Source organism: Hydractinia symbiolongicarpus, chromosome 14, assembly GCF_029227915.1.
Source record: "Hydractinia symbiolongicarpus strain clone_291-10 chromosome 14, HSymV2.1, whole genome shotgun sequence".
NCBI lineage: Eukaryota > Metazoa > Cnidaria > Hydrozoa > Anthoathecata > Hydractiniidae > Hydractinia > Hydractinia symbiolongicarpus.
This window is the reverse complement of record NC_079888.1, coordinates 10189490-10215406: the sequence shown is the minus strand read 5'-3', so window position 1 is coordinate 10215406 and position 25917 is coordinate 10189490. Positions and strand designations below refer to the sequence as shown.

Below are 25917 nucleotides of genomic sequence, written 5' to 3'. Positions count from 1 at the left end.
CTTTTAAATAAATATAGATAGTAGCAGAATGTATTTAAATAATCACCCCTCTCAAAAAAGTGCCTTTTTACTAACTTAGGAAGGCATGATATAAATCAGCTAACTTCATAGGTTTACTTCAGTTTTAAAGTAAAACAGTAAAATATACATAAACAAACAGTTTTAAGTTCGGAATCATTTTATTTCAGTGACTATGAAATATTATTCGTTATCCCATGAAACAATCCACTGTCATTACTTACAACTACCATTTTGGCTTACAGCCAGCCAGACAGAAAAACGCGACAATATAAATATAGATTGTCAATCAAATAAACGCTTCTTTGAATTAGCAGCTCCGAAAATAAAAGTCATGCCTAAAATCTTAATAACAGGAAGTCTTAGCACCAAGGAGCTTAACCAACGTGGGTTGCCCAACCTATACATTTCTTTACAGAAGGAAAAATAACAAATAAGGGTTTAGAAATCATTAAGTTTTAAACTAAGAAGCTTTTAATCAACTTCTGTTTTATTTTTATAGCGGCTATTTCTATTCCCATCCAAACTCTGTCTTTATATCCTTCCTTAAAGCGTCGTTTCAATTTGACTGCATTTTTCGAGTTTTTTTATTGGACGCGCGCAAACTTTGGTAAAACTAGAACGCAGCCGAGTAAAAACGAGCCTTAACGCAGCATAATGCGCAAGAAATATATTTCAATGTTGTTGTTTTGTTTCTCTTCATATTGCGGCATGTTGATTTGCGTTATTTTTGACTACCTTCTAAATGAGTAAAAAAAATTGGCACAACTATCATTTGTTGAAAGTAAACAAAAGTATCAAGTTACCAATAATATCGTCGCACATTTCAATTGTCAACAATGCCAGTTTATTTTTGTTTACCTTGTGTTTGTGAATAATGATCTCATTGCTACATGTTCCCATAAGGGATAAATTTATCAAACTGACCAATGACCAGCCATTAAGATGGTCTAAAGGAAAAGCATTGTATAAGTAAGCTCCAAAATAGTAAACGGAATTCCTAGCGAATTTATTATTAAGCGTTTGCATTAAGTATTCATAAGCTCTCACACAATTTTCTATCAACAGTGCTTCTAACAATAGTCTTTTGTAAATTTGGCGTTTGATGAAACGAACACGCTGAACACTGATAAAAATAAAATTAATAGTAAGGGACCAAAGGTCGAGCCTTGAGGACAGCGTTAAGTATTGGTTTCCTTCTCTTTTAACAAGATGAATGCGTTGGAATATATAGGTGAGTTCTTGGTCCCAAATGTCGTACGAGGGTAATTTAGGTAGCAGTTGATTGTGATTGACTGTATCTCACGCCCCGGACAATTCCATAAAAAATACCGTTCCAAAAAACGTACCTTTGGCCTCCATGCTAATATTATCTGTGAACATAAGAGAGGCTCTGTCGATTCTTTCGAACAAGTCCCGAGTCGAAGGTTTTTTTAATCAGTGTGCAAAAGTCATTTCTTGCTCTAAGTCGAAAATGTTCCCTTCTACTCCTGTCACAGAACAATATACTTTGCTTTCTGAAAAATATAGACATATGCGTTTGTCAAAATCTTTTTTTCTTGAGGAAGCAAAGACAGCATGAGCTGTATTCTTTAAACAAAAATACATTTACTAAGAATGCAATTAATTAAAAAGGTTTTTTAAAGTTATTACTGTTGTTCTTGAAGATTTTAAGTGTGACATTTTTTATGGTCTTTTGCAAGCCTTAAAGATTAAGATAAATGTTTCAGCGATGGCGATATCTTCCCTTGTTCAGATTTTTACCCGAGTTGTATTTTTTAGCTAAAATCTAAGATTTTGTGAGTTATAGAAACATTTTCTGTTCCCTGCTTTTATGCGCGAAATCTTATAGTTTATAAAGAATTATGAAATCTTATTGTGGCCAATGTCCAGTTGATGCGGCATTGGTTGTAAAATGCGGAGTATAGTATATTTGAATTAATTTTGTCAGGTGTGCCTCAGGGTTCTGTGTTGGGCCCAATTATTTTTAATATATTTATGAATGATTTATTTTACAGTCGACGCTCATTATCTCGAACCTCCGTTATCTCGAACTTTCTCTATCTCGAACTTTTTCTTCGGTCCCTTGAGTTCTGTAAGCAATAGTAGGCAAAAAAACGTTCGGTATCTCGAACCTCCGTTATCTCGAACTTTCACTATCTCGAACTTTTTTCTCAGTCCCTTGGACTGATTTACGCTCGTTAACTCGAACTCTTGAAGAGGAATTTTGAAAAAAGAAGACCTTGCACTGCTTGTTTTAAAGTCACAAAATGTTGCAATAAAAAGAAGACATTCCATTGTAAAACAGGTAGATTTTGCAATGTTTTTTTTGTGATTTCCTTTGTCAGAGTGCCACCGAAAAGAAAGCTCGCTGTAAAAACTTTGGCAGAAAAATGCCAAGCATTAAAAGAATTGGAAAAAGGTATTCCAAATAAAGATATCGCTAAAAAGTACGGGGTGCCTAAAAACACGATATCAACTTGGCTAGCCAATAAGGAAAAACTTTTTTCTGCTCTCGAAAAATCTTCGAGCAAGAAAAGAAAGATTAGAGATGGTAAATTCTCAGAAGTAGATCTTGTCGTGTTCAAATGGTTTGTTTCACAACGAAGCAAAAACATACCAATCGATGGGACAATACTAAAGGAGAAAGATAAAAGCTATGCACAGGAGCTTGGAGTAGAAGATTTCAAAGCTTCAGACGGTTGGCTTGGTAAATGGAAAAAAAGGTAAGAATATTAAATCTCTTTTTTTCGAATTGGTTTTATTTTGATATTAAAATCTTAAAAAGACTAACATAAACTAAATATGTTTCTTGAGTATCTCGATGCACTTTTCCGTTCCAATAAATGTCAAATTGCATGGCACTTGCATGCCTTCACCATCTCCCAAATTAACTGGTTTTCCAGTCACAGTTACTTTGCACGAGCTTAATTCATCAGCTCTGAGGAAATAAAATATTGTTTTAGCAAATTTTCCAGATTTTCCAAGTGGTAAATGTCCAACTATCTTGTTTTCTTTCTTGACACACACAGCATATTTGTCAACGGGATTATTAGGCTCTCCTTCGCATTGTAAAGTCTCCCCATTTTTTGGAGTCCACAATGCTTTATAAACGTGGAACCCCTTAACATGTGAAGCCAATTCAAATTCTTTTATCATTACAACGTTGATTAAATTTTGATCAATTATCATTTTTGCAAGATCCATCTTCTCCTTTTTCTCCTGGTTTGCTTTTCCTTGTTGCCATGCACAAGTAATAATGATAATGTTCACAGGGTGTTCACACAAGAATTTTTAAAAACATTCGAATTGAAATTTGAACATTCGTATTCGAAAAAATGCACGAACAGGTTAACAATAAATCTTTTATACAAGTCGGTATTTGTTTTATTTTCTATTTCAGGCACAATGTAACGTTCAAGACGGTCGTTGGTGAAAGCAATTCTGTTCAACCTGATATGATAGCATCTTGGTTTGAAACCACTTTACCAACATTATTAACTAACTACAAACTAGAAGATATTTACAATGCCGACGAATTCGGTCTCTTCTACCAATGCTTGCCAAATAAAACGTATCACTACAAATCCGAAAAATGCTCTGGGGGTAAAAATAGCAAAGTCCGAATTACCGGGCTTGCAGCTGCCAATGCTGTCGGAGATAAACTACCAATGTTTGTGATTGGTAAATCGAAGAAACCAAGGTACTTCAAAAATGTAACATCCCTACCCTGCAGGTACAGAGCGCAGAAGAAGAGTTGGATGGACAGCTCTCTTTTTGAAGAGTGGGTGCGAGAAATCAATGCAATGTTTCTAAAAGAAGGTCGAAAGATAGTCTTGATCATCGATAACTGTCCCGCTCACCCTGATGTCGGTGGACTGTCCAACATTAAATTGATTTCTTACCTCCAAATACAACTTCTGTGTCACAACCGATGGACCAAGGTGTCATAAGATGTCATAAGTCTCTTTATCGCCAAAAATTGGTCAACATGATGATTCAAAACCTAGAAAAAGGCAAAGATCTTCCAAAAGTTTCAATTCTGCGTGCTCTTCAAATACTTGTTTCGTCGTGGGACAAAGTGAAGAAAGAAACCATCGTAAATTGCTTCAAGAAATCAAAGATTTCCAAGAAAGCTCAACAGAATGCAACTGATGATATTGATGATCCATTTAAACAACTGGAGAAAGATCTCACACAACTGCGTGCCATTGACGATACCATTATTCCTGCTGATCTCTCGGCCCGTGATGTTGTCGATATTGACCAAGATTTGACCACAATCGAAAATCCCGTGACTGATGAAGAAATCCTTGAGTCGGTACGGCCAAGTACAGATGAGAATGACGAGGAGCATGATGAAAATGCCGATGTCATCGAGGTGTTTGATGAGCCAGTGAGCAAGCCAACAAAATCAGAAATAAACACTGCAGTGGAGACTTTACAAAATGCTTGTCTATTTACTGATGATGGAAATGACATGCAACGCCTCCTGCTTCGCTTTGAAGATTTGTTTCTTAAAAGTGAAATGAAAAACAAGAAGCAAACTAGTATTTTGAGCTTTTTCGATCAAAAATAATGTATGTAATTGTAATCAACAATAAGTATACATGTACGCAAAATGCTGTTTTCTTTATTATCCATTTCCCTTTCTTGACCAAACAGTTCCTTCAAGTTCCCTTAATTCAGGTGAATTTTAATTTTAAAAGCTTGCCCACAGATACTTATGACCGAACTACTGACCCTTGCCCTTTTCTAAAAATTTCAAAAAATTTCGAAAAACTCGTTATCTCGAACTTTTCATGAAATACGCTCGTTATGTCGAACCTCCGCTATCTCGAACGCTCGCTATCTCGAACTTTTCTTTCGGTCCCTTGGGAGTTCGAGATAACGAACGTCGACTGTATTTTATTGTAAATAGTGACCTACATAATTACGCAGACGACAATACGATATCAGCTTATTCAAACACTATTAAAAATCTCATTAAGACTTTAGAAAGGGAATCCGAAATTGCCCTTTCTTGGTTAAATAATAACAAAATGATAGCAAATCAAAACAAATTTCATTCGATCCTTCTATCAAGAGCCAAAATTGATAACTCGAAGCTTGATATAAACATTGGCGATAGAGTCATACAATCAGAAAGGTCCGTAAAACTTTTAGGAGTAACAATTGATGATAAATTAAATTTCAACTTGCACATTAGTAATCTTTGTCGAAAAGCCTCAGCCCAGCTGAATACATTATTTAGATTTAAAAATGTACTATCTTTGCAAACAAGATCTATTTTAGCACAAAGCTTCGTGTATGCAAATTTTAATTATTGTCCCTTAGTTTGGCATTTCTCTTCTTCGAAATCTCTTTTGAAAATTGAAAAACTCCACAACAGGGCTTTAAGTTTTATTCATGATGACCCAAGACCAGTTGATTGCCCCCCAAATAAACATTATATGGAATTACTAAGGCATAGATATTTATGCATAGAAATATTTAAAATTCGGAGAAACATCAGTCCTTATTTCATGAAAGATAATTTCCTTTTTGAGGAAACTGATAGGCCAGTAAGAAGTCAAAACATGAACACCTAAAAACCATCAGTGTAAAAACAAGCACCTTTGGTCTAAACAGTTTGCGATGTTTAGCCCCAAAAGTTTGGAATAAACTTCCTTTTCATACGAAGAGTTGCGAAGATCTAGTTAAATTTAAGCAAATGATTAAAAAATGGAATGGCTCTCACTGTTCATGCACAGAGTGTCGGCAATTGATTCCATAACTTGCGTAATCAATACGAAAATGGGAGAGGGGGAATGTTTATCTTTTATTTATTATTTATTCATTATTTATTTATTATAGTTTTCATCTAAATTGTAAATATATAAAAATATTTGGTCGGTTTTGATTAGTTTTTTGCAAAATATTATTTTTTTTAAAGAACTATTGTATATAATAACCGACGGTAAATAAATTAAATCAATCAATCAATCAATCAATCGTTGAGACTTCTGAAGAGAAAATCTTACCAGAAGCCTTCAGGGTTGTTGTGATTTACAGCTAGTATGTTTTTGTTGAATCTGCTTTTTGCATACTTTAGCAGATTGTTATAATGGTTACCGAGTGTCTTATATATTTTCCAGTTATTTTCATCCTTCATACGGCTTGCTTTACGTAGTACTTTGTCACGGTTGTTTAGTGCAGCTTTCGTATCTTAGTCAAGTCAATCACAACGCCTTCCTTTAACTCGCTTGTCAATAAATGGTTTATGTTTATTAAATGTCTTATTTAAGGTGGTATTGAGTTAACTTACAGCTTCGTTAACACCACTTGAATTGAAGCACAAGAACAATCTTTTTGTCGAAGTTCATTGTTTACTGCAATAGGGTTATACTCTAAGTTCACGAATGGTTTTTGCTAAAAATTTCATTTAGTTAAGTTTGTGAATACAACAGATCATTTCATGGTCAGATATTGATGTTGAAAACACGTTAGTCTCTTTTATCACATTGAAACGCGCGGTGGCACTCATATCAATTATCAATGACGTTTCTTTTGTTATGCGATTCTGCTCGGTAACGAGTGGTTTGAAAGCAGCCTTTAACAGATTACGACATTATGAATTCGTTGTTTTCGGATTTCTTACTATAGTAGACATTAGCATCCTTCAAGAGGATTGAATCTAAAGAAATCGATTGAACGATCATTGAACGATTCATTGAAGGTTTCTGAAAGTTAATTTGACTTGTGGGTGGACAATAGAACGTTATGAGAAAACCTTTTGGTTTTTTCTCAAAAATTTATGATCTTCGATGAAGTCTGTTTCCAAGTTTTGTCAACGTTCCGATTTTCATTTTTTTTTTTATAAAAACAGCTACGATTTCTCTGTACAAACGTATAGTTTAGTTTCTCAGGAAGACTGTTATTGTATCTCGAGTTACATAAGTGAGTATCTGAGAAAGTCATAATATCAAAGTCTCACACACAAATTGAAGTTTGATGGAAACCACGAGTATTTTGTATTAGCATTACAACACACACGTTCATTCTCGCCACCATTTTTATAGATTACGTTGGTTTATGTTGGGTTAATAAATGGTTAAGCGTAGTTTACCCATTTTCTCTGTTTAATCAATAAACTGGTTAAATAGTCTTTGAACTAGTTAAAATTGAACAAAACGAGGTGTCTAAAGCTTCAGGTAATTTAACAACAAAACTCCATCATGAATTACTAAAACTCTTCTTTTTTTAATTGTAAAATTTCTTAGACAATCAACGACTTAACACTAACACCAATAGTTTCTCTAACTTCTAGATTAAATCCTCCGGTTAGGATTTTGCGCGTGTTTTTTAAAGCAACACAAGCAAATGCAATCAGGAGAAAGTTGATCCAACTATTTTAACGGAATTAATTTTTGCATTAATTAATATTTTTTGGTTAATTTCATGATAATTAGCTAATTCCTGCGAAAATCATTGTGAAACTCGTTATTTGCGAAATCTGGATGTTTTAAGTATGTACATCACAACTTTAGCAAACCTTTCTATATTGCTTTCACAGAAAATCCTACGAAAAACGGTAATGTTTAATTTCAAGAGATATGAAAATTTATTGTGCTCTCAACAATGTGTTAAGCAAAAAATTCATCCAAATTTCTACTTGTTGTTGCGCGGCATGAGAGATTTTTGCGATAGACCTGCTGCCGAATTGACGTAATACGAAAAATACTTACGATTCAACTTAGTCATTTACGTGAGGAATTTTGGCAGTTTTTAAAGTGTAGACAAGCTACGAGTGAGCCATTATGTCAGCATTGAAATGAAAAGAGTATTGTTTAGGTGTATTGTTTTTTGAAGAAGATTTGAGCCGCTTGACGCATATGTTGTTAATTTTGTTTACTATAGCGACGGTTTTTTCGGCAAATATAATAATGCAATGGATTCAAGTTTATTTTGTTTGTCTACATTATTATCTGATTAAAATGTTTAAAAAATACTAAAAATAGTGATAATAACAACAATAATCTAAAAATATTTCGCTACTTAGCTGACTCAAATACTTATGCACAGTAAAAGCTTCCGTTTTAACGTTTCCATTGACGCTACCCGCTTAAAGTATCTTTCCTCAAGGGTTACACAACTCTCTGCTTGTAGAAACGTTTGTTGCGAAGGTTTAAGTAGCTATAATCAAACTTGATTATTTGGTCGATCAAAAAAAATATAAACAGATTTCCAAACAATTTAAATTAGGAAAGAAGAACGAGTACTTTAAAAAATTTCTAAAACATTTCTGTTATTTTTACAAAAGCTCTTGTTTTTCTTGATGTTGTTGTTATTTTTTACCGAGGAATAGCAGTTTACCATTGCAACACCAAACCAACTACTCAAACTGTTTAGACGTTATGGTTTATTTGAGAAATAACTTATAAAAGTATTGTTTTTATTACTTATCTTCGTTCTTTTTTATCACTAGGAAATATGAAGTTGTTAATATCTTAATATATTATTCATGATGGAAAACAAAAACACCAAAAAACAAACCAAAGAATAAAATAAAATATCAGCTGACATGATAGCATTATCCGATTCTCCTAAGGATACGTAAATGGTTGTCGCAGAAAAATCGGTACCATCTTTGAACGGTTGTTCTTGAAGGAATATTTGTTTCAAGTTATAAGTGTTTTTGAAAAAGCGTAGTCATATTTTAGCCTTTCTCGTGATTTTGGACAGAATGACGTCATCTTATTTTATTTTTGGCTCAATTGACCTTTAATGTGCTAACGAACAGTTGTGCCAAGTTTTGCGGCAGTACCGTGTCTCCTTTATCTTTTATTGAACGGGACTTTTTTAAACCGGCCTGAAATACGGTTAATGTCGCTTTTTTGCCTTTTTGACGATAAATGGCAAGAACGTTATTTTCTCTCTTTGTGTCACCCATGTGGAATGTTTACATGTGCTCTGATGTGACATATACCTCTTATGGTATTGGCAATTGCCAATTTCATAAAAGGTATATTTAAAAGAAAAACGTTCTCACCAATTCAACTAGTATGAAATTTATATCTCCCAAATTCACCAATTTAAGAGTTCACATTTCGCCATAATTTCGACTTTGAGAGGGTGGCCTTGTTATGTACACATTACGCATGTGCAATAATTACATGGCGCATATGGGCAAATTAGGTAATGGCAGTCTTATAATCACAGCGCTGTATGAAATCTAGGATATTCTTAGAGCGCAAGAAAGCATCTTCGTTTATGAGAAAGTGCCGCTTACCTTGTTTAAAGTGAAGCTTCTGTAGACGTGTCAACGCGCGCATTACGCCCTAGAGCGCACGTAAAAAAAAATCTGAGAAAAAGCCACCTAAGTTGCTATGTAAAAAGATTCTTTTTTTTTGCGAAATAACAGCCCACGATGCTTGTTTACGTAAGGAAGGCACTTTGTGATGAGATCTTGAAATTTTCTGACATCAGATTAAAATATACTTAACCAACTGCGTCAAAATAATTTGACATGTTTATATGACAGTTTAGATATATACATGTACAACTAAATATGCTATAGCCAGAGATGCGAAAATTAGGTTAATGATTTTCCCCTTTTTTTCTAAAGCACCTTAAACGACAAAACATTTTAAAAAATTTGGTTACAGTATGCAAATGGAAAAGCAATAATCATTTCGCCTGGCAGTTTCTCTGTCGTTTTTAAATGCTAATATTAAAAATATACAGTGGTTCAGAATACTACACAGAAAAAGACATGAATATATCCTTCAAGCTACTGTAGTATTTGACACATGCAAGAGTTTCTTTGAAAAAATTAGACTACTTTTACAAAAAGGAAGGACAAAACTTTCAAAGGGCAAAATCGCTGAATCCTTTTAAATTTTATATCATAATTGTTAAATAATAAAAAAATACGCCTACAGTTTTAGAACAAGAAAAAAGCATCCTTGCCACAGTTAGTAATAACTAGCCTCGAATCCGCCAGGTAAAATATTTTTCTTTCTCGCTCCCCCCTTGTCCTTTTTCCTGCGCACAATTGATGACAAGTTGCATCGCCCCTTTGACCGCTATTAAAAGAAAGGAAGTGGAATTATTAATCGCGTATCACCCACCATTACATAACAATAGTTCTTCCGGATTACGCAGGCGAAAAGATTACGAAAATAGTTTAACTGGGTCACTCGCGATACTAGACGTAAAGAAAACACGTTTTTTGTTTACTATAATAACTTTAAACGTTTCAGTGTCATTATTTGGTTCTAACTAGACAAGCTTATATAAGAAGCATGCAAACGCATTCAATTGTTTAAAGTGAAGAGAACAACGTTTAGAAATCGAAGAATAAAACGAATTTGACGATTCTTAAAAAGAAAAAATCCGAAGAGAAAAATAATGATGTCTTCTAACAAAACACGAATCCCATTGACTGTGTTATTTCTCTTGGTTGGTGCTGCCTCAATTCATGGTAAGCAGCTTTATCTTTTTTCACATTTTGCCTTATGTCTTAAATGTTGCAGCAAGAGTACTAAATAAAACGATGAGCGATGTCTATTTTTCCATATTTTCAAGTTTTAGTAACAATATTGTCTTTGTAATCATGTTTGAGATCATATACAAATTTTCTTGATCATGTTTGAGATCATATAAAAATTTTCTTGTCAATAGGAGTCTCAAAACCGACCTGCTTTTGGGTAAAAGAGTTTATCACGCACCAATTTCTAGATCCAAATTTTAAAATTTTACCAAATTATTCAACCAGGTGTTTTTTTTGCAAATTTTCATTATAGATTTTGGCACATTCACTGACTTACTGATATTTTTGTTATTTTGAAATCAAATGCTTCTAAAATAACTTTTTGTTATGTTCTGGCGGTAGCACAAAGTATAGATTGTAATGTATACGAATATAAGTAGATGAAAAATAGAAGCAACCGCAGCGTAGCAACCATTTCTTATATAGAACTATGTTTACTAGCTTTAAAAAGATAATAAGCCCCTCTAAATTTTTTTTTATATCATTGCTGTCTTCACTGGCCTTTTCTGCCATTTTCCCGTACAAACGTTTAAAAGAATGTAGCCAGTTGAATAAGTCAAAATAGTTTAAATTGCTGTCTTACAGAAGGATTTTTGAAGGATTGTGGATGCCAGATACATAGGGAACTAATCTATCATTTTTGACCTATTTTTCATATGATAGATTGTTTCTTTTGTCATGGCATTCGTCCCTACTACAGAGACCCACGCCATGTTATTGTTGTGTAGTTGCCAGTATCTATCCCTGATTAAAACTAACAAAATCAAACTAACCTAAATTTCTCTCGATAGCGTCAAGCGTGCGCATCTTAACAAATGCATAGTAAATACTATGCACCTTATTAATAAAGGTATTTGTAACATGAATTAAACTACTTTTAAATAAAAACTACCGTGAAACGCGACGCTTCGTAGTATATAAGATTTCCTTGATAACAAATCTACTTGTGTCGACTTAATGTCTGAATAAGAAATTTTGGCATATGTCAAACTACTTTAAATTGTTTTGCAATTGATTTGACAGCTCTGGTGTACGTAACTAGGTACTTTCACTGACATGTCGATTGCAACATTATTTCAAGAGTGCAAACATCATCATGGACTATCAATATTAGATACTCGATGCGTGTGGGCCTAAAATTGAAATATGTGTGATGAAAAATTTTTTTTTCACAATATAAAACCATAAAAGACAAAGTTATTAGTAATGTGAAGCATAAAAAACACTGGGGACTACAAAAGAAGGCTATAATCAGTGGATTGGTCCAATGATTTTCACTGCAAAGCATCATTATAACCTTCTTGATCTCAAATTGGTTGAAAATTCACACATAATTCCTCCGATATCCGCGTCCCGCACACCATTATGATAAAATAAAGTTCTGTTTCTTTTACGGACCCTATCGTTTGGTTAATTTAAGAAAAATGTTTTTAACTAGTAACTTTCTTTCCTCTTTCAAGCGCACTGTCGGAGCTGGCATCAAAGCCAACTTTAAACCTATCTGATATTGTAAGTATAGAGGAAAAGTGGTATAAAGTACCCGCGGCCCAAAAGTGCACTTTAAGCGCCCTCCCCACCCTCTTATACCAAATAGTTTTCCTTCCTTGTTAAATTAAATGGATTTGAAAAAACTTTGATTAATTTTCCCTTTTTATAGTATCAGCTAAAGCTACAGAGGCAAATGAGGAAGAAGAAATAGACCCAAAATCTCTCCAACAAGCAGCAAGTTTATTGGAGATGAGGAATTATCTCAGTCAAGCTAGTAACACGGATATCGTCTTTCTTGTTGACGTCAGCTACAACACGACAGAGTATTTAAAACCCTTGGCAATGTTGGGTAACTTATCAATTGCTTGTCTGAAAAACATGCGTAATGAAAAAAATAAATTAGCTCTTGTTACCTTTGCAAATTCATCAAAGCTGGAATATGGATTTCATGAGTGCTTTGAAGAGGAGTGTCTAGAAAATGTTTCAGGCACGGTTCAGTAAGTGAACTTTTTCAGAATATTCAAAAGGTTCCGATTAATTTTATCCCATTTACATATTGTATATACTACACTACAAAAACGTTTGTTTAAAATGTAAAGGTCAAACCCTCTAGAAATATAAATATGGTGCGAGAACTTCTAAGAAGTAAATGACCCTCTTTAACCATTACGTTACAATCATCAGCGTTCATTGTTCAAAAAACCTTAACAAACTGGCTTTTCATACATCACGAACACACAAAACACAAACTCTTTCTAATAGTAGGATCTTCCAAACATTTAGTTTAGTAGGATCTTCCAAACATTTTTTACCTGCATACAAGTTATGTATTTAATTTCTTGTTTTAGCTACCATATTGTAATGGTGACGTTTTATGATTTGAATTCCCTAGGCTAACATACTATATTACTTGTAACTTGTAGCACGCTTCATTGCACATAGCTAGGTAACTTCCTAGCTAGTAAGTCCCAGAATCATTGTTGGATATCAAAATGTGTCGGGTGAAGCTTGCCCAATATTCAGCCTAGGACAAGATTTGTTATTTTTGCCTAATTTCATCAAATATAGCTAATAGTATAGCTAAAAGTATAGCTAAAGATTCTAATAACAATTCCATTATATCGGACAAAAAGCACCCCATAACAACTTGAAGGCAAAAATCCTTTTGTGTACATAAAGTATTGTACTTTAAAGGGACACTTAATCTTGAATTTAAGACAACTACGGTTTAACGGATGAAATTTTGTCTGTTTTCATATCATATGTTAAAGACTTTACTGATGTTTGAGAAAACATATTTCAGAGAAAATGCTGTGACCACCTAAAAGGGTGCAAATCCAGTTTTTATGTAGGGCAATATCTGGCATGCGATGCCGTGTTCTAGCTAGTAGCTATGATGTATTAAATACAACATTAACTATTTTATTATAAAGAAATATTAAATGCTGAGAAATTTGTACAATGACTGAAAATATATACTGACACATATAGACAAAACAGTTCATATTGTATGAGTAAAACTCAAATATAAACAAGCTCTGTTTAATTCGGCTAAACTGCAACTCTGAGGCAGTTCGCTTAACTTGCACATCTGTGGCACACCATTCCTTTATTATTATTATTGTTATCATAGGGAAAGAATTGAAAGCAGAAAAATTGGTCAAGGATTGAGATACGCAAAGCGTTTGCTAAAAATTGAAAAACAAAATTTTGAGAAACAAAACGGTTCAAAGTACTCCAGAAAACAATGCGTTGTGTTGGTCACATTCGGAGTTGACCTGAACGAAAAAAAATTTCCAGTCGCGTCAAGACTGTTAGCTAATAATATCGACATCATTGTTATCGGACTTGGTGAAAACGCCGCTAAAAATGAAGCGACTTTAAATGGCATTGCGAAACCAAAGGAAAAGGCGAAAGGAAAAGGTTTTATTTTGGTAACAGAACATGTTGGCTACGTATTCAGTCTACTTGAAAATGCTATCAAATTTAGTAAGTATTTAGTTGCATTCCTTATCAAGATTCCTTATCCTTGCGACATAATCAACGCCTTCTTTATTTTCGATGTTATCTTGACAAAAATCACATTTCGCAAATTTAGCGTTTTTTTGCACTTCGTTGAAGAAAATAGATCACTAAAAAAATTTTTTTAAGTAAAATTTGTGACAATATAAAATAATTAACTATACGTCTCGTGCCACCTATATGTTTATGATCGCGGTATTGTTTGTAAAAACTATTTGCTTCTTCGGCAATTATAACTAACCTTGTTTTTATTGCCTGTTTTACCAAAAAGGGCTTTCTTGTGAATAAATTGAACCGCGTATTTAAGTTAGCTTGATAATTGATCCTAAGACTTTTTAAAATTATTTGTTAGCCATCAATATAATACAAATTAAAAAATCTGACTAAAATTATAATTTTTATATAATTATGTATTTCACCTTTCAGCTTGTTTTTGGTCATTTTCGGAAGATTTCGACTTCTTCGGATAGGCACAGACAAGATCATTGTACACGTTGTATTATAAACATTATTATTTGTTTGTTTGTGTATTTTGTTTATTTATAATTTTCTTTTCTTTCATTCTTATTCTGAAAGTTCGCCAAACATATTAATGTTGTTGCAATATCGAATTCGGATTTCTTTTGTTTCTGAAGTTGTTTGTTTTTTCAACCAAACCATTGAGTAAGCTCGCTGAAAACATGTTCTGTTTGTTAACCAATTGTGCTTGTTTGTTTAAAGTTTTTAATCTAAACCACAGAATTATAATAACTTTTTGATATCGAATGCTTTTATAGGTCACGATAATTTTCTTAAATATATATTTAACTGTTTTAGGCGCATGGTTCTTGTGACTTTTCTTCTACATATTGCTATGTCGTTATTTCAGGTTGCGCAAAAACAATAATCGTAGAAAAATTTTTGGGAAAATAAATAAATAAAGACAATATGTGATTATATAGATAAGTGTGAATGTTTACAAAGTTCCGGTTATGGGCACACATCCTGACAGACAAAAAAATAGAACACATACACAAAATGGCTATTAGTTTTAATTTAGAGATTTTAGGGAATAAAATGTTTAAAAGGAACTGGAATTATTAACAAGAAAACGTTAGGCGTGTTAACAATCGCTTCGTAGAGTAGATGAACGTTGTCTGCGGGGTTATGCCACAAGCAACTGTGTTAACTGTCGTTGAGCGTCCGGTGGAGCGATTAATAAGAACTATAAACCGTGCCAGACATTCAGGTGGAGCGCTTTAGTACAGGTATGCAGTATGTCGTAAATCAAACGAAGCGCACACAACATTATGGTGATTGCGGTGTAACATATTTTTTTTACAAAAATAACTTTCGCACAATGTTAGCTGAAATAATTTTTTTTTTCTGTTAAAGCAAACACAATCGGGAAATGTTCCAGTAAAAGTTTAAAAATTATTCGTGACACTGGGCTGAGCGCTTAGTACAGGTGAGCCATGTTGCATACCCGTATAAGCGCAATACCATTTTCCAAAAAAACTTTATTGCAACTTTGGTTTAAATAAAAACACAGGAAACAGCCTATTCCGTCCAGCTAAAACAATCACTAAGCAATTATATTTTTCAGAATATGTTTTCATGCCAGTAATAAAAGGTGTAAATAGTATTCATACGGTAAAAACATCGCAGTAATTAGATTAATCAATGAATAAGAACAACAATGTGAAATTTTGACAATATATTTTGAAACAAAATTTCATCTCCAGGTCTAAAATAAAACAATAAAAACAGTTAAAACCGTTAGGAAATAAAAACATATAAACACACGTATCATACAGTATTTACACTAGGTTCTTATAAGTTTGCTTGAACATAAAAAGTTAAGCTATAATTATAAAGTCCTTAAGGTATACTAAGCTATATAATCAATCAGACTTTGATGGTTAATGTGTGGCTTTTGTATTCAAATCTGGTTTAATGTCTTTAATCCAGAGCGTTTCCAAAGTCATTAAGTGATACACAGATTTCAGTGACATATCAAGAATTTTAACATTATCCATTGTAAGATTACAATCACAAGTGCGAAAGTGACTGCCCACTGGTGTTTCAATACGTCTGTGCTCTTTTACGCGGTTTAGTAAAGGACGACAAAAGACGACGTGCATCGTGAACAAGAAATTTTATACACTATGCCACCTCTCGAACTTTATTCACTGAGGGCTTTAAAGATGGTAACATCGTTTTCAACTTTCTCACTGTGCTCCATGCAAAGTTATTTCAACGTTAAGAAAGTTAAGAAGGCACTGTTCAAGTCTGATTTTCCAAACAATGAATTATTCAAATTTCTCAATTTCGAATTATTTCCTTGGTCCCTTAGTTTTGCTTTTAGTTTTACCCCGGACTTTTCAAAATTTGGTTTTTCGAATTCCCTGATTTTTCGAACCTTGTTTAGTCCCTTTGAATATTTCAAACTTTTATTTATGCACAAGTTTTTTGTTCGAGATAGAGATTGTTCGAGACAGAGAAAGTTCAAGATAAGAAAGTTAACTTAAAAATCGAAATTTTTCCTAAAAAAGTCGGTTGGGTTAAAAAAGACTTAGTAAGATGTATAAAGCTTCAAGTATAAATGCTAAGAGGACTTTTTTGTTACAAAAAACGAAATATTACACATAGATAAGGTTAAACACGTTTCAGAAGTCTGTAATGTCTCTTTGATTTACAGATATCAAGTTCTCTTTTTGCGGAGCAAAGCGAAACAAGCTGAGCGCAGGGGAGCCCATTTGGCATTTAAGAGCGTATTATTTTTTTCTATTTTCTACTATACAAAATTTTTTGACGAAAGTGTCACTTTTTTCACTCGATAAGTCAACTTAGAAATTTCTCGTTAACCCAGATTAATGCCGGTAGCAATGCAAACAAAAAATAAAGCCAACCAGTCATTTTCTCCGTGGTGTTCGAAAAGAGGATCAACATTCGAAAGGAAAAAACAAGTTCAAACTAGTTTATTTAAACTAGTACGGTTGGTATATTTTAATTTCATTTTGTTGTGTATTTTTATTTCATAATTTTCCAATAGGTATAGAACACGCTTTACTATTGCATTTAGATACAAAAGCGTCAAATCATAACTAGAAAAAAAGTCCCTTCATGCAATGCCAAGTCAACTTTAAAAGTAATGTTAGAGAAAAACAATAGTGCCTTTAGTTTTCAAGTGCATATAAAGTTATATAAAGCCTAGTTAAATTTAATAGTTGTTAAATGTTAGCAAGGGTAAAGTTTTTGACAGGTTAGCTAGGTTCTTAAATTCATAATATCTAGTTTTAGCTAGCTAGCAGCTATCTACAGTTTTTTTCTTTCTTATTGAATAATAATTGGCATGGCACAGTACAGAAGGATTGCATCACGCATAAATTGTTGTTTCGTTGCAGACCAAATTGTGTCAAAGGCTACTTGAATTGGATTAAGTGTCACTTACTTCAACCCCATCCCTGGAGATGGAAATTGCTGGTATAAGGCCATAAGTTGGAAGATCATTTTCTTCAGAAAAAATGTTTAATGATCATCATGAACTGAGGCTAGCTGTTGTTTCTTATGTAGAGAGGAGGCAAGATCAAGTTAATTATATTTTAAATTATCGCCAGGTTTATAACCAGACTCTTTTTAATGTGCACAATAACAAATCATGGAATTGTTTTCTATCACATCAGAAACAAAATTCAGTATATGCTACTGAGGTGTTTTGTCATGGAACTGCTGCTTTTTTAAGTATTGATATGTACGTACATCAGAAAATTGTGTACGTTCTCATCCATATAATTGCATAAGTCGATATTGGGAATTAGGACCTGGTCATTAATCGTCACCCAATTCATTGCTTGTAGGTAGCATAGGTCGGAACCATTTCCAGTTTCTTATACCAGTACGGTATATGGCTAATATTTCGACAGGTGCAATAACGGCGAAGTCATATAGTGATGCGATAAGACTAAAATCAACTAGTATTAATACGGATAGTGATATAGACTTTGAAGTAGAATGATCAAGCCAAACAACTAATCACGCAGATCAGAAGGTAATTGTTGAGGCATGTTGTCATGATAGTTCTAAAAATGTGATTGTAGCTAGTAAAAAGAGATGAAAACGTAAAATTAGTATTTCTTCTAAAAAAAAATTGGGAAAAGATGAGTCAAAAAAAGAGTCAATTTGTAAAAAAAAAGTAGTAGTAAAAAAGATAAAAAAATATGTTTCTTTGCACTCAGATGATCGCATAATAAAAGATGTTATTGACAAGCTGTGCAGTCAGGTAGAATGTAATGTAAAGGAGTATCATCAGGAAAAATTTAAAAAATTGCATCCTAACCGTACTAAATCAGCCAAAAGTTATCACATTTCAACCATGGAATGTTAATAAAGATGGAATTTGTGATAGATGTTACAAAGATAAAATGAAAAGGTCTAAAACGTGATTTAACATACCAGCTAAGTTTTAAGAATATTTTAGTTCTGATGGAGACATGGGCGTGATACAGTTGAGAGGGCTTTAAAAGGGTTGTGTTATGGTTATCCTTGTGGAGGTTGTTATCAAGTAAAACTTGAGTACAAGTTGTATAATGGCCAAGATCATTTAAATAGAGACTAAAATGGCCGTTATTTCCAATATTTTCTAAATGAATTTTATAAATTGTTATAATTGCTGAAGATACGTTGTAGATGCTTCTTGAAGGACAGGAAGCAATTGCACGCTTGCAGGTGATAAACGTTTCGAATTTGGAGAGGAAGAAGACAAGGGTCCGGCTCAGCAGGAAACAGATCATGGTGTTGATGATGAAATAACTACATCAGGCGTAGCATGTCTATTTGAAACTAGAGATACTCAAAAAGAGCTTCATATAATAATTTAAAAATTTTTGGTAAAAGAGAGTGCTAGTAAAGAATTGTTGAAAAATGGTGCATTTGCTTCAGCAGATTGGAATTACTCTAATTCTCAGCCGTTAAATGAACTAAAAACAATTGGGTTCTTTACCATGGCATTTCCCACAGATTTTATTAATGCTAGCTGTGACATCACTATTCCAAATCTTGTTAATCTTAGTTATGATGAATATGTTCAGCACATATACTATGCTGGTGATAGTCGTGTATCTCAACATCCTTATTTAAATTTTTTATTACTGAATTTAACCCTATTCGGTCCGGGGTTTTTCAGACATATTATGACCGGAACTTTTCATAGGGTTGCTCAAATTGAATCAAATTTGGCACACTTATAGTACGTCATAAAAGGAACAAAATGGCAGCAATAAATTTTTTGCTTGCGTCAGCACATTTTCTGTGACGTCATCAGAAGCTTGAAGTTTGTTAAAAATGCCACGATCTGCTTAAAATTTAATTAGTTTTGTACCAGAGCGAATTTTAGCATTCTGTTTGAAGTTTCTGAAAGCTAAATAAAAGTTGCTTAACATATTTTCTGGTTTTTACGTGGATCACATGAAAAGTGTCAAAAATTGCCCGGAAATCCGTTTTTTCCGATTTTCGGGTAACATCTAACAAAATCGGGAAATCGGATTAATCACGTGTCCAAATTATGCAAAATGAGTCTTCTTAATAAAACAAAGTTGTGTTGCAAGTTTCAAGTTCTAAAGATGATTCTAACAAGAGTTATTAAATTTTCCCCATTATAAGGATTTCATAGAGATTTTTAGGGGTAGTTTCGAGTAATAGCCAATATCAGGGCCTCTGAAAGGTATGGGACCTAAAAAATTGGCATGTAGATCTCTAATAGATAAATATTGAAACTCAATAAGTTTCATATATTGTTGATGATAGCGTTCTTCGTAAAATAATAAGTGTTGCCGCAAATATGCCTAATTCCCATCCTTTTTGGAAAGAAAGAAAACAGGAGATTGATAATACTGCGTTTTTACAGATACACTGAGTTTTGTGATATGCCAGCATATTTTGAGACAATGAGTTGGGCGGAGTACCATTGTGTTCCTTTACTTAAAATTTTCATCAAATATTGCTGTGTCAAAAAATGAAGAGGAAGAATTGGTCAGGCGAAAAGTTGATGGTAGTTTTAGTCGAGAATTAGTTTTGCAGAACTTGCATATTGTTACTTGTATATTGTTATTTTGATAAAAGGTGTATTAATTATTATGCAACTGTCATGAAAGAAGATTTACAATATTCTAATTCATGGTGAATTTGGGAAAGGTAAAGGTGAAACTCACAGTCATGCAATTATATTTAGCCAAAAACATGATTCAAAATTTCGATCTGATGTTAGTTTTGAAAACACTGCTGAAGAATTGTTTAAATGGTTGCAATCGACTGAGAAAGATGACCCTGTTTCTGGTGTTTACTCACTGAATTCGTTTCAATGAATTCTGCTGGTGGTAAAGAAGATATTAGCAAAATGGGTAAAAGAATATGGATATCAAGAAAAGAAAAATGGGCTAAGATTTGTAACTGTAGTTGAAAATATGCATGTGGAGCTGATTATGCCCCTGTATTTACTGGTCTTCCTTAAAACCAATCTGGCCAATGACCGGTGATTTAGCTATTTCTTTAAAAAAAGTTATAGAAGCCCGCATAAAATTTAAGAAGAAAAAATTGTTTTTGAAGAAAAGACAAAGTAGCAATTTTCAAGCAAGCTAAAATAGTATTTACTTGCAGTTTCAGATTCCAAGTCATGTGAAGATAATGATCTAGGTACTCATATTTTAACAGATTTGGCTGAACAAAATGAAGCATTCATTACCAATCCATATGACTGTGACCTACTACCTGATAGTGTTGAGAACTTTAACTGTCATGAATATGGTTACAATCATTATGTGTACCAGTACCTGACATTGTTAGTGGATGGATAAAAAGTGTGGCAGATGAAGGAAAAAAGGATGAGCATGAATATGCTAAGCAGTGTAGCTTACCAGAATTTAATTTAAGAAATGCTAATTCAAAACAAAAATTGCCAGGGTATGACCATTGGTAACACAAAGCAGATTACACATGCTAGAATAAAGCTGCAGTCAGAAAAGGTCATGGAACAGCTTAGTATTGGTACTACGTATACAGCCCTTTCCAGAGTGGAAAAGGAGTCTAACTGGACTTTGGTAGAAAAAATTTCTCAGGATAGAGTATTATATATAAATCATCATCCTCGTATGAATCATCATCCCCGTATGATAAAAAGGAATGATGAGGAAAAGCGTCTAGTAGGTTTGTCCAGCATTACTGTCAAAGTAAAAAGAATATGCTGATGGTGTCACTGCTTATATAGATTTGTTGAGAGAATTGGATAAAATTTGTGACGATGGTATTATGGATGGTGTCTATCAAGTTATGGATGAGAATTGCCCTTGTCTCCATTGTAATAAATTATAAATAATGACATAATTATACTGAAGAAAATGTCCCAGAGGTCTGATTTGTAATTTTTCCAGAGCTTTGATATTTTTAAATATATTTTCCAGAGCTCTGATATTGAAGATTTTCCAGTGCCCTCATTTTGTAAAAATTCCAGGGCCCTGATAATTTAAAATGTTTCCAGACCTCTGCTATTGTAAAGATTATTCTGAAAGGAGTTGGTACGTAACATACACTAGGTACACTATGCATTTTAGATCTTTTAAATTATGTCAAGAAAATCTGAGAAAATATGGAGGTGTAAGGTATGCACCAGAAATAATCATATTTAAATATTTCACAGCATATACTTACATTAGTCGAGTTATTGGTTGTTATAGTTTCAGGTATACAATCAAGTTTAACATTAAGGTCAACATCACGTTCAAGGTCAAGGTCAAGATCACGATCCTTGTCGCGGTCAAAGTGGTATGAGGAAGGGGAGTCCTCCAAAGCAAACAAAAATGGTTTGTATTCTATTTTTCTTGACTTTTTTTTAAATATTTAATTTTCTAAATGTCTTCAGAGTATAGTAGACGTGGGAAACAAAAACGAAAATGTAGGCTATGTTTACTTTTATTGACTCGTTTTCAAATCTATTAGACACATTGGTTATTTTATAAATTTAAAACTTTGTTTTTCAGCTTCCATTCACGGTCAGTCTCAAAACACGGCGGGTAAATATGCGGGTCAAAATATACATCCGCGGCGTTTGACAAAATCGACCCGGGACGGCCGTAGCTTTTCTACAACTGGCGAGAGGAGATTCTGTAAAATTAATGTGTTTTCCTTTCATCTGGTATGGGTATTATACTAACAAAACTGTGTTTACGTTTCACCTCACGTGAAAGACGAACCTATTCGCTCGCCAATTAATACAATTTGTTTGTTGTGAAATCAGCGTGGTCTATATATTCAATGATTTCTTTGGCACCACATTGCCATTACAAAATATGTTAGTGCACTAAATCTTCTATAAAATAGTATAAAACGGCCACGTTTTTCTCTTCTTGATGTTTGATTTAACTCTCAGAGGATTACTGGACTATTCTATAATTTTTGTTTACTATGTTTAACTCGTCATGCTTTTAAAAATTTAGGGTAACTTTCACATTTTTTTTGTGTGCTGCGGTAGCCATCTTTCATAGGTGAATGAAATTGCTTCCGCTATAGCTACCATTATCAATCTATAATAGTTCTGAATATTAGCAGTGAAGTGGTGATGATGCACTTTATATTTGCTCATAATGATTGTCTCTATGTCATGCACTTTTATACTTACATCCCAGCTAACATTTCCAACTCCGTAGTTGGAAGGTATCACGGCAGACTGTGAAATCGTCATTATATTTATGTACCTATTTTTTATAGTAATACAACTATTCAAATGTCGTTCCAACCATTGGAATCATACGAGGAACTGAAAAAAAGTAAAATAAAAGTCAGTCCTGTTTTAAAGTGGCATTTAGTTAGAGTGATTAACAGTATCCATCGTAAAATAATTTTCCGTCAGAAGTTCCGTAATCCTTGGTGTGTTGAAGTTGTGGAATTCATACATAAAGATATATATCATCAATTTTTTTCGTGCTGTGCGTGATTACCATATTACCTACGGCAGAACAGAAACTTTAGTTTGTGATAAAAGTGGTCATCCGAAAGAGTATAACTTGAAATTTACTCACTTTGGCGCATTCTCTTCTCATTTCGAGAAAGCTAAAAATAAATCTGTAGTCATTCGTAAGTTAACAAAAAATCCAATGCTATTGGTAATATTGCTGAGATAGAAATATCCGAAGCAAAACCAGCAACCGTCGATTATAAAATCAAAACAGGAGCAATTACGGTAAAATTACACTACTCCGTGAAGAATAAATTTGGAAATGTTTGTAGTTTCTAATGGAGCTACTTTATTTATATGCTTCTGAATTATTTTGTTTGTTTACTGTATATAAACATTGAGCACCATGCCACCTAAGGTTAGTAAGGAACATGTAAATAGGAAAGCTTTAGGTATACATCAAAGCAATAAAAGAAAAGTAAACGAAATGGAAAAGAAAATAGAAGAACAAAATCAAGTGTTGTTAGAGAGACAGAAATTTCTTGATCAGAAAAAAAAAGAATTAACACGAGTAAATGTAGAATTAAAAGAACTAGCCAATAACATAAATAACATAAAAGAGAGTTTTTTATTCATGAAACATTTCCCATCTCTTATTGAAATGATATTATCTAATCTTATCAACGACCAAGCTAAATTTCGATTGCATCAAGTTTTTTTTCAATCATTATGTCTTCGACAATTGTTATCCTATGCTGTTCGAATCAGTAACTTTGACGAAACAATGTTGGCGGATATAAAAGTTCAGGCAAAATACTTATTCACTGCATGTTGTTTATACGATCAAAGAATTAGTCCCAGCATGTGGACACTCAGCAATGTAGCACCTTATCAGGCTGAAGAATGTTTGAAGTTATACGGTTAAGGCTTAGGGTGTAACACCATGGAAGGTAGAGAGCAAAAACATCAACGAGTTGCTAAATATGCGGAGAACACTACTTTTCAGAATAGATGGCCTCTCATTTTCCGTCACGAATTTCTTCACTTGATCCATGTGCGCGAGAATGGATATGATGTCAGAAAATACCGAAAGAAAGGTGTTCATAATGTGCCAATTCATTTAGAGGGTTGCTGCAAGATGTGTAATTTAGCTTTGTTTAATAGAAAGTGCAAAGTATGTGATAGTTCCTATATGCAGAGAGTTAAAAATGAAGTAATTTGATTGATTTTGGTATATGTTTCTTGAATTATCAGTATTTTTCCTGAAACCCTACATTGGTATTGTGGTCATTTGTTTTTAAATAATTTTATTTGGAAAATTATACATACTGCATCAAAAAAATATTTTGCGGGAGATGTTTTTTGCGATTTGATCGTTTGTGGTCCGTTTTCGGTAAAAAAATTATCCCTATTGAATAACTTCATCTCACATATTATTTTAAAGAAGAGATGTTAGTTCTTCTGATCATTTCATCCATTTTGTAATTTCAAGTTCATTTAGGCAAAGTCTTTTTCACTTTCCTATTTATGGATTGATATTTTCAATTTTCAAAAAGTGTTTCCAAATGTTATGCAAGTTTTATAACGAAATTTTATTATCATCTAAATATCAATTGCATTAATTTTCCATGCGAGACTGTCATTATTTTTGGTACATCGTGTCGCTGTGTAAATTTGTTTTATTTTGTTGAAACTTTGTGTTTTTAAGCAGACATACAGTACAGCCATCAGGAAGCTGAACATCGTGAACGTGTATCATGCATGACACTTACGATCCACATTTTGAAACGAATCACGGCGGCCTTTTGGCTTCCTAGGGAAGATTTCTGATCGTATTCAAGTTCACCTATTGTTTTATTTCTTATTTGCTTTCATGATTGTTTATTACAGCACTTTAAAGATATCTTTTTGTGATATGGATTCTATATTATTGTGTATTTGTGTCAAATTTACTCATATAATCGAAGATTTGATTTCGATAAGTTATGATTATTTTGAGACTTATCCGACAAATACGTGATGTTGAGAACTCTCAGGCTTGAATTGCATCCTTCGCAGTAATAGTCATTTTATAGATCTTTTAGAAATTTAATGATAAATACTCATTCTCTGGTTGAAATTTATACCCTGCCTGGCAGGCACTAGTCTAGCTAAAGCTAAAGTATTGTCAAACTTTATTTTATACTTTCTGTATATTTTCACATTTGCGTGAGATGCTGGTTTGATAAATGCTGTTTATATTTTTACATATTTTTATATATACTATAATTTGTTTTGTTCAAAGAAAGATATTTTGTGAGTTCATAAATGTCTGATATTGCCAGTTGCTATATGCTCCTTTCTTTAATTTCAACTCCAACTAAAATCCAAGCTGTCTGATTGACCTTCGTATGAAACTATGAACTAAGAAGCAGCCATAAATAAGATCTAAGTCAATTTTAATAGAAATCCACATATGATTCTGAATACAATCTGTTGGTATATTGCTCGTTCTTGCTATTCGGAGTACGCGAAGCAGCCATTTTTTATTTCTATGTTGTCTGAACTGCGCTTCTCCCTGGCGGCTTTTCCAGCAGTATTCGTCTTCTTATGAAACTGTTACGTCGGAGAGCAGATATGGTGCTCACGCGATGTATTAATACACCAATGAATTTTCAAATTTTAGTAACGTTGGTCCGTACCGTCCGCATACGGAAAAATGTATATTTTGATACCCCGAATTGCCCGCCGTGAAAAAAAAGGTAAATAGTTTATTTTTCTCCTTTAGTTAAACAGAATTATTTCTTTTTAAACCACACCGTTGCTACTATTTATAATGTAGACAAGAGGTGCGATTTGTTATCGCTAAATTATTGTGCATATTATTTTTTTATTTATAGATTCTTCATTATTAAGTTAGAAGAGGTATAGATTATACTTTGAATTGCATCCC

The 25917-nt window shown here is 33.3% G+C and overlaps 3 protein-coding genes across 3 annotated transcripts; 2 read left to right on the top strand and 1 right to left on the bottom strand.

The window, feature by feature from the left end:
* Positions 1–2577: 2577 nt before the first annotated feature.
* LOC130625703 (uncharacterized) lies at positions 2578–4050 on the bottom strand. The gene is made up of 2 exons (XM_057440805.1): positions 3924–4050; positions 2578–3830 (listed from the first exon to the last, which is right to left on the bottom strand). Exon 2 carries the CDS (start codon positions 3223–3225, stop codon positions 2818–2820), a length of 408 nt encoding a protein of 135 aa, XP_057296788.1. The 5' UTR covers positions 3226–3830; positions 3924–4050; the 3' UTR covers positions 2578–2817.
* Positions 4013–4597, top strand: LOC130625143 (uncharacterized). The gene has a single exon (XM_057440210.1). The coding sequence runs from the start codon at positions 4013–4015 to the stop codon at positions 4595–4597; it is 585 nt and encodes a 194-aa protein (XP_057296193.1).
* A 5580-nt stretch (positions 4598–10177) lies between these two features.
* LOC130625702 (uncharacterized) lies at positions 10178–14877 on the top strand. The gene is made up of 4 exons (XM_057440804.1): positions 10178–10483; positions 12210–12537; positions 13674–14029; positions 14489–14877. Exons 1-4 carry the CDS (start codon positions 10411–10413, stop codon positions 14530–14532), a joined length of 801 nt encoding a protein of 266 aa, XP_057296787.1. The 5' UTR covers positions 10178–10410; the 3' UTR covers positions 14533–14877.
* The last annotated feature ends 11040 nt before the right edge of the window (positions 14878–25917 follow it).

Bases quoted from the DNA above. Each gene is read 5' to 3' on its own strand.
- LOC130625703 (XM_057440805.1), bottom strand. From the start codon at position 3,225: ATGGATCTTGCAAAAATGATAATTGATCAAAATTTAATCAACGTTGTA.
- LOC130625143 (XM_057440210.1), top strand. From the start codon at position 4,013: ATGATTCAAAACCTAGAAAAAGGCAAAGATCTTCCAAAAGTTTCAATT.
- LOC130625702 (XM_057440804.1), top strand. From the start codon at position 10,411: ATGATGTCTTCTAACAAAACACGAATCCCATTGACTGTGTTATTTCTC. The intron at 10,484-12,209 runs GTAAGCAGCTTT...CCCTTTTTATAG, and splicing joins TGGTGCTGCCTCAATTCATG to TATCAGCTAAAGCTACAGAG. The intron at 12,538-13,673 runs GTAAGTGAACTT...TTGTTATCATAG, and splicing joins AATGTTTCAGGCACGGTTCA to GGAAAGAATTGAAAGCAGAA.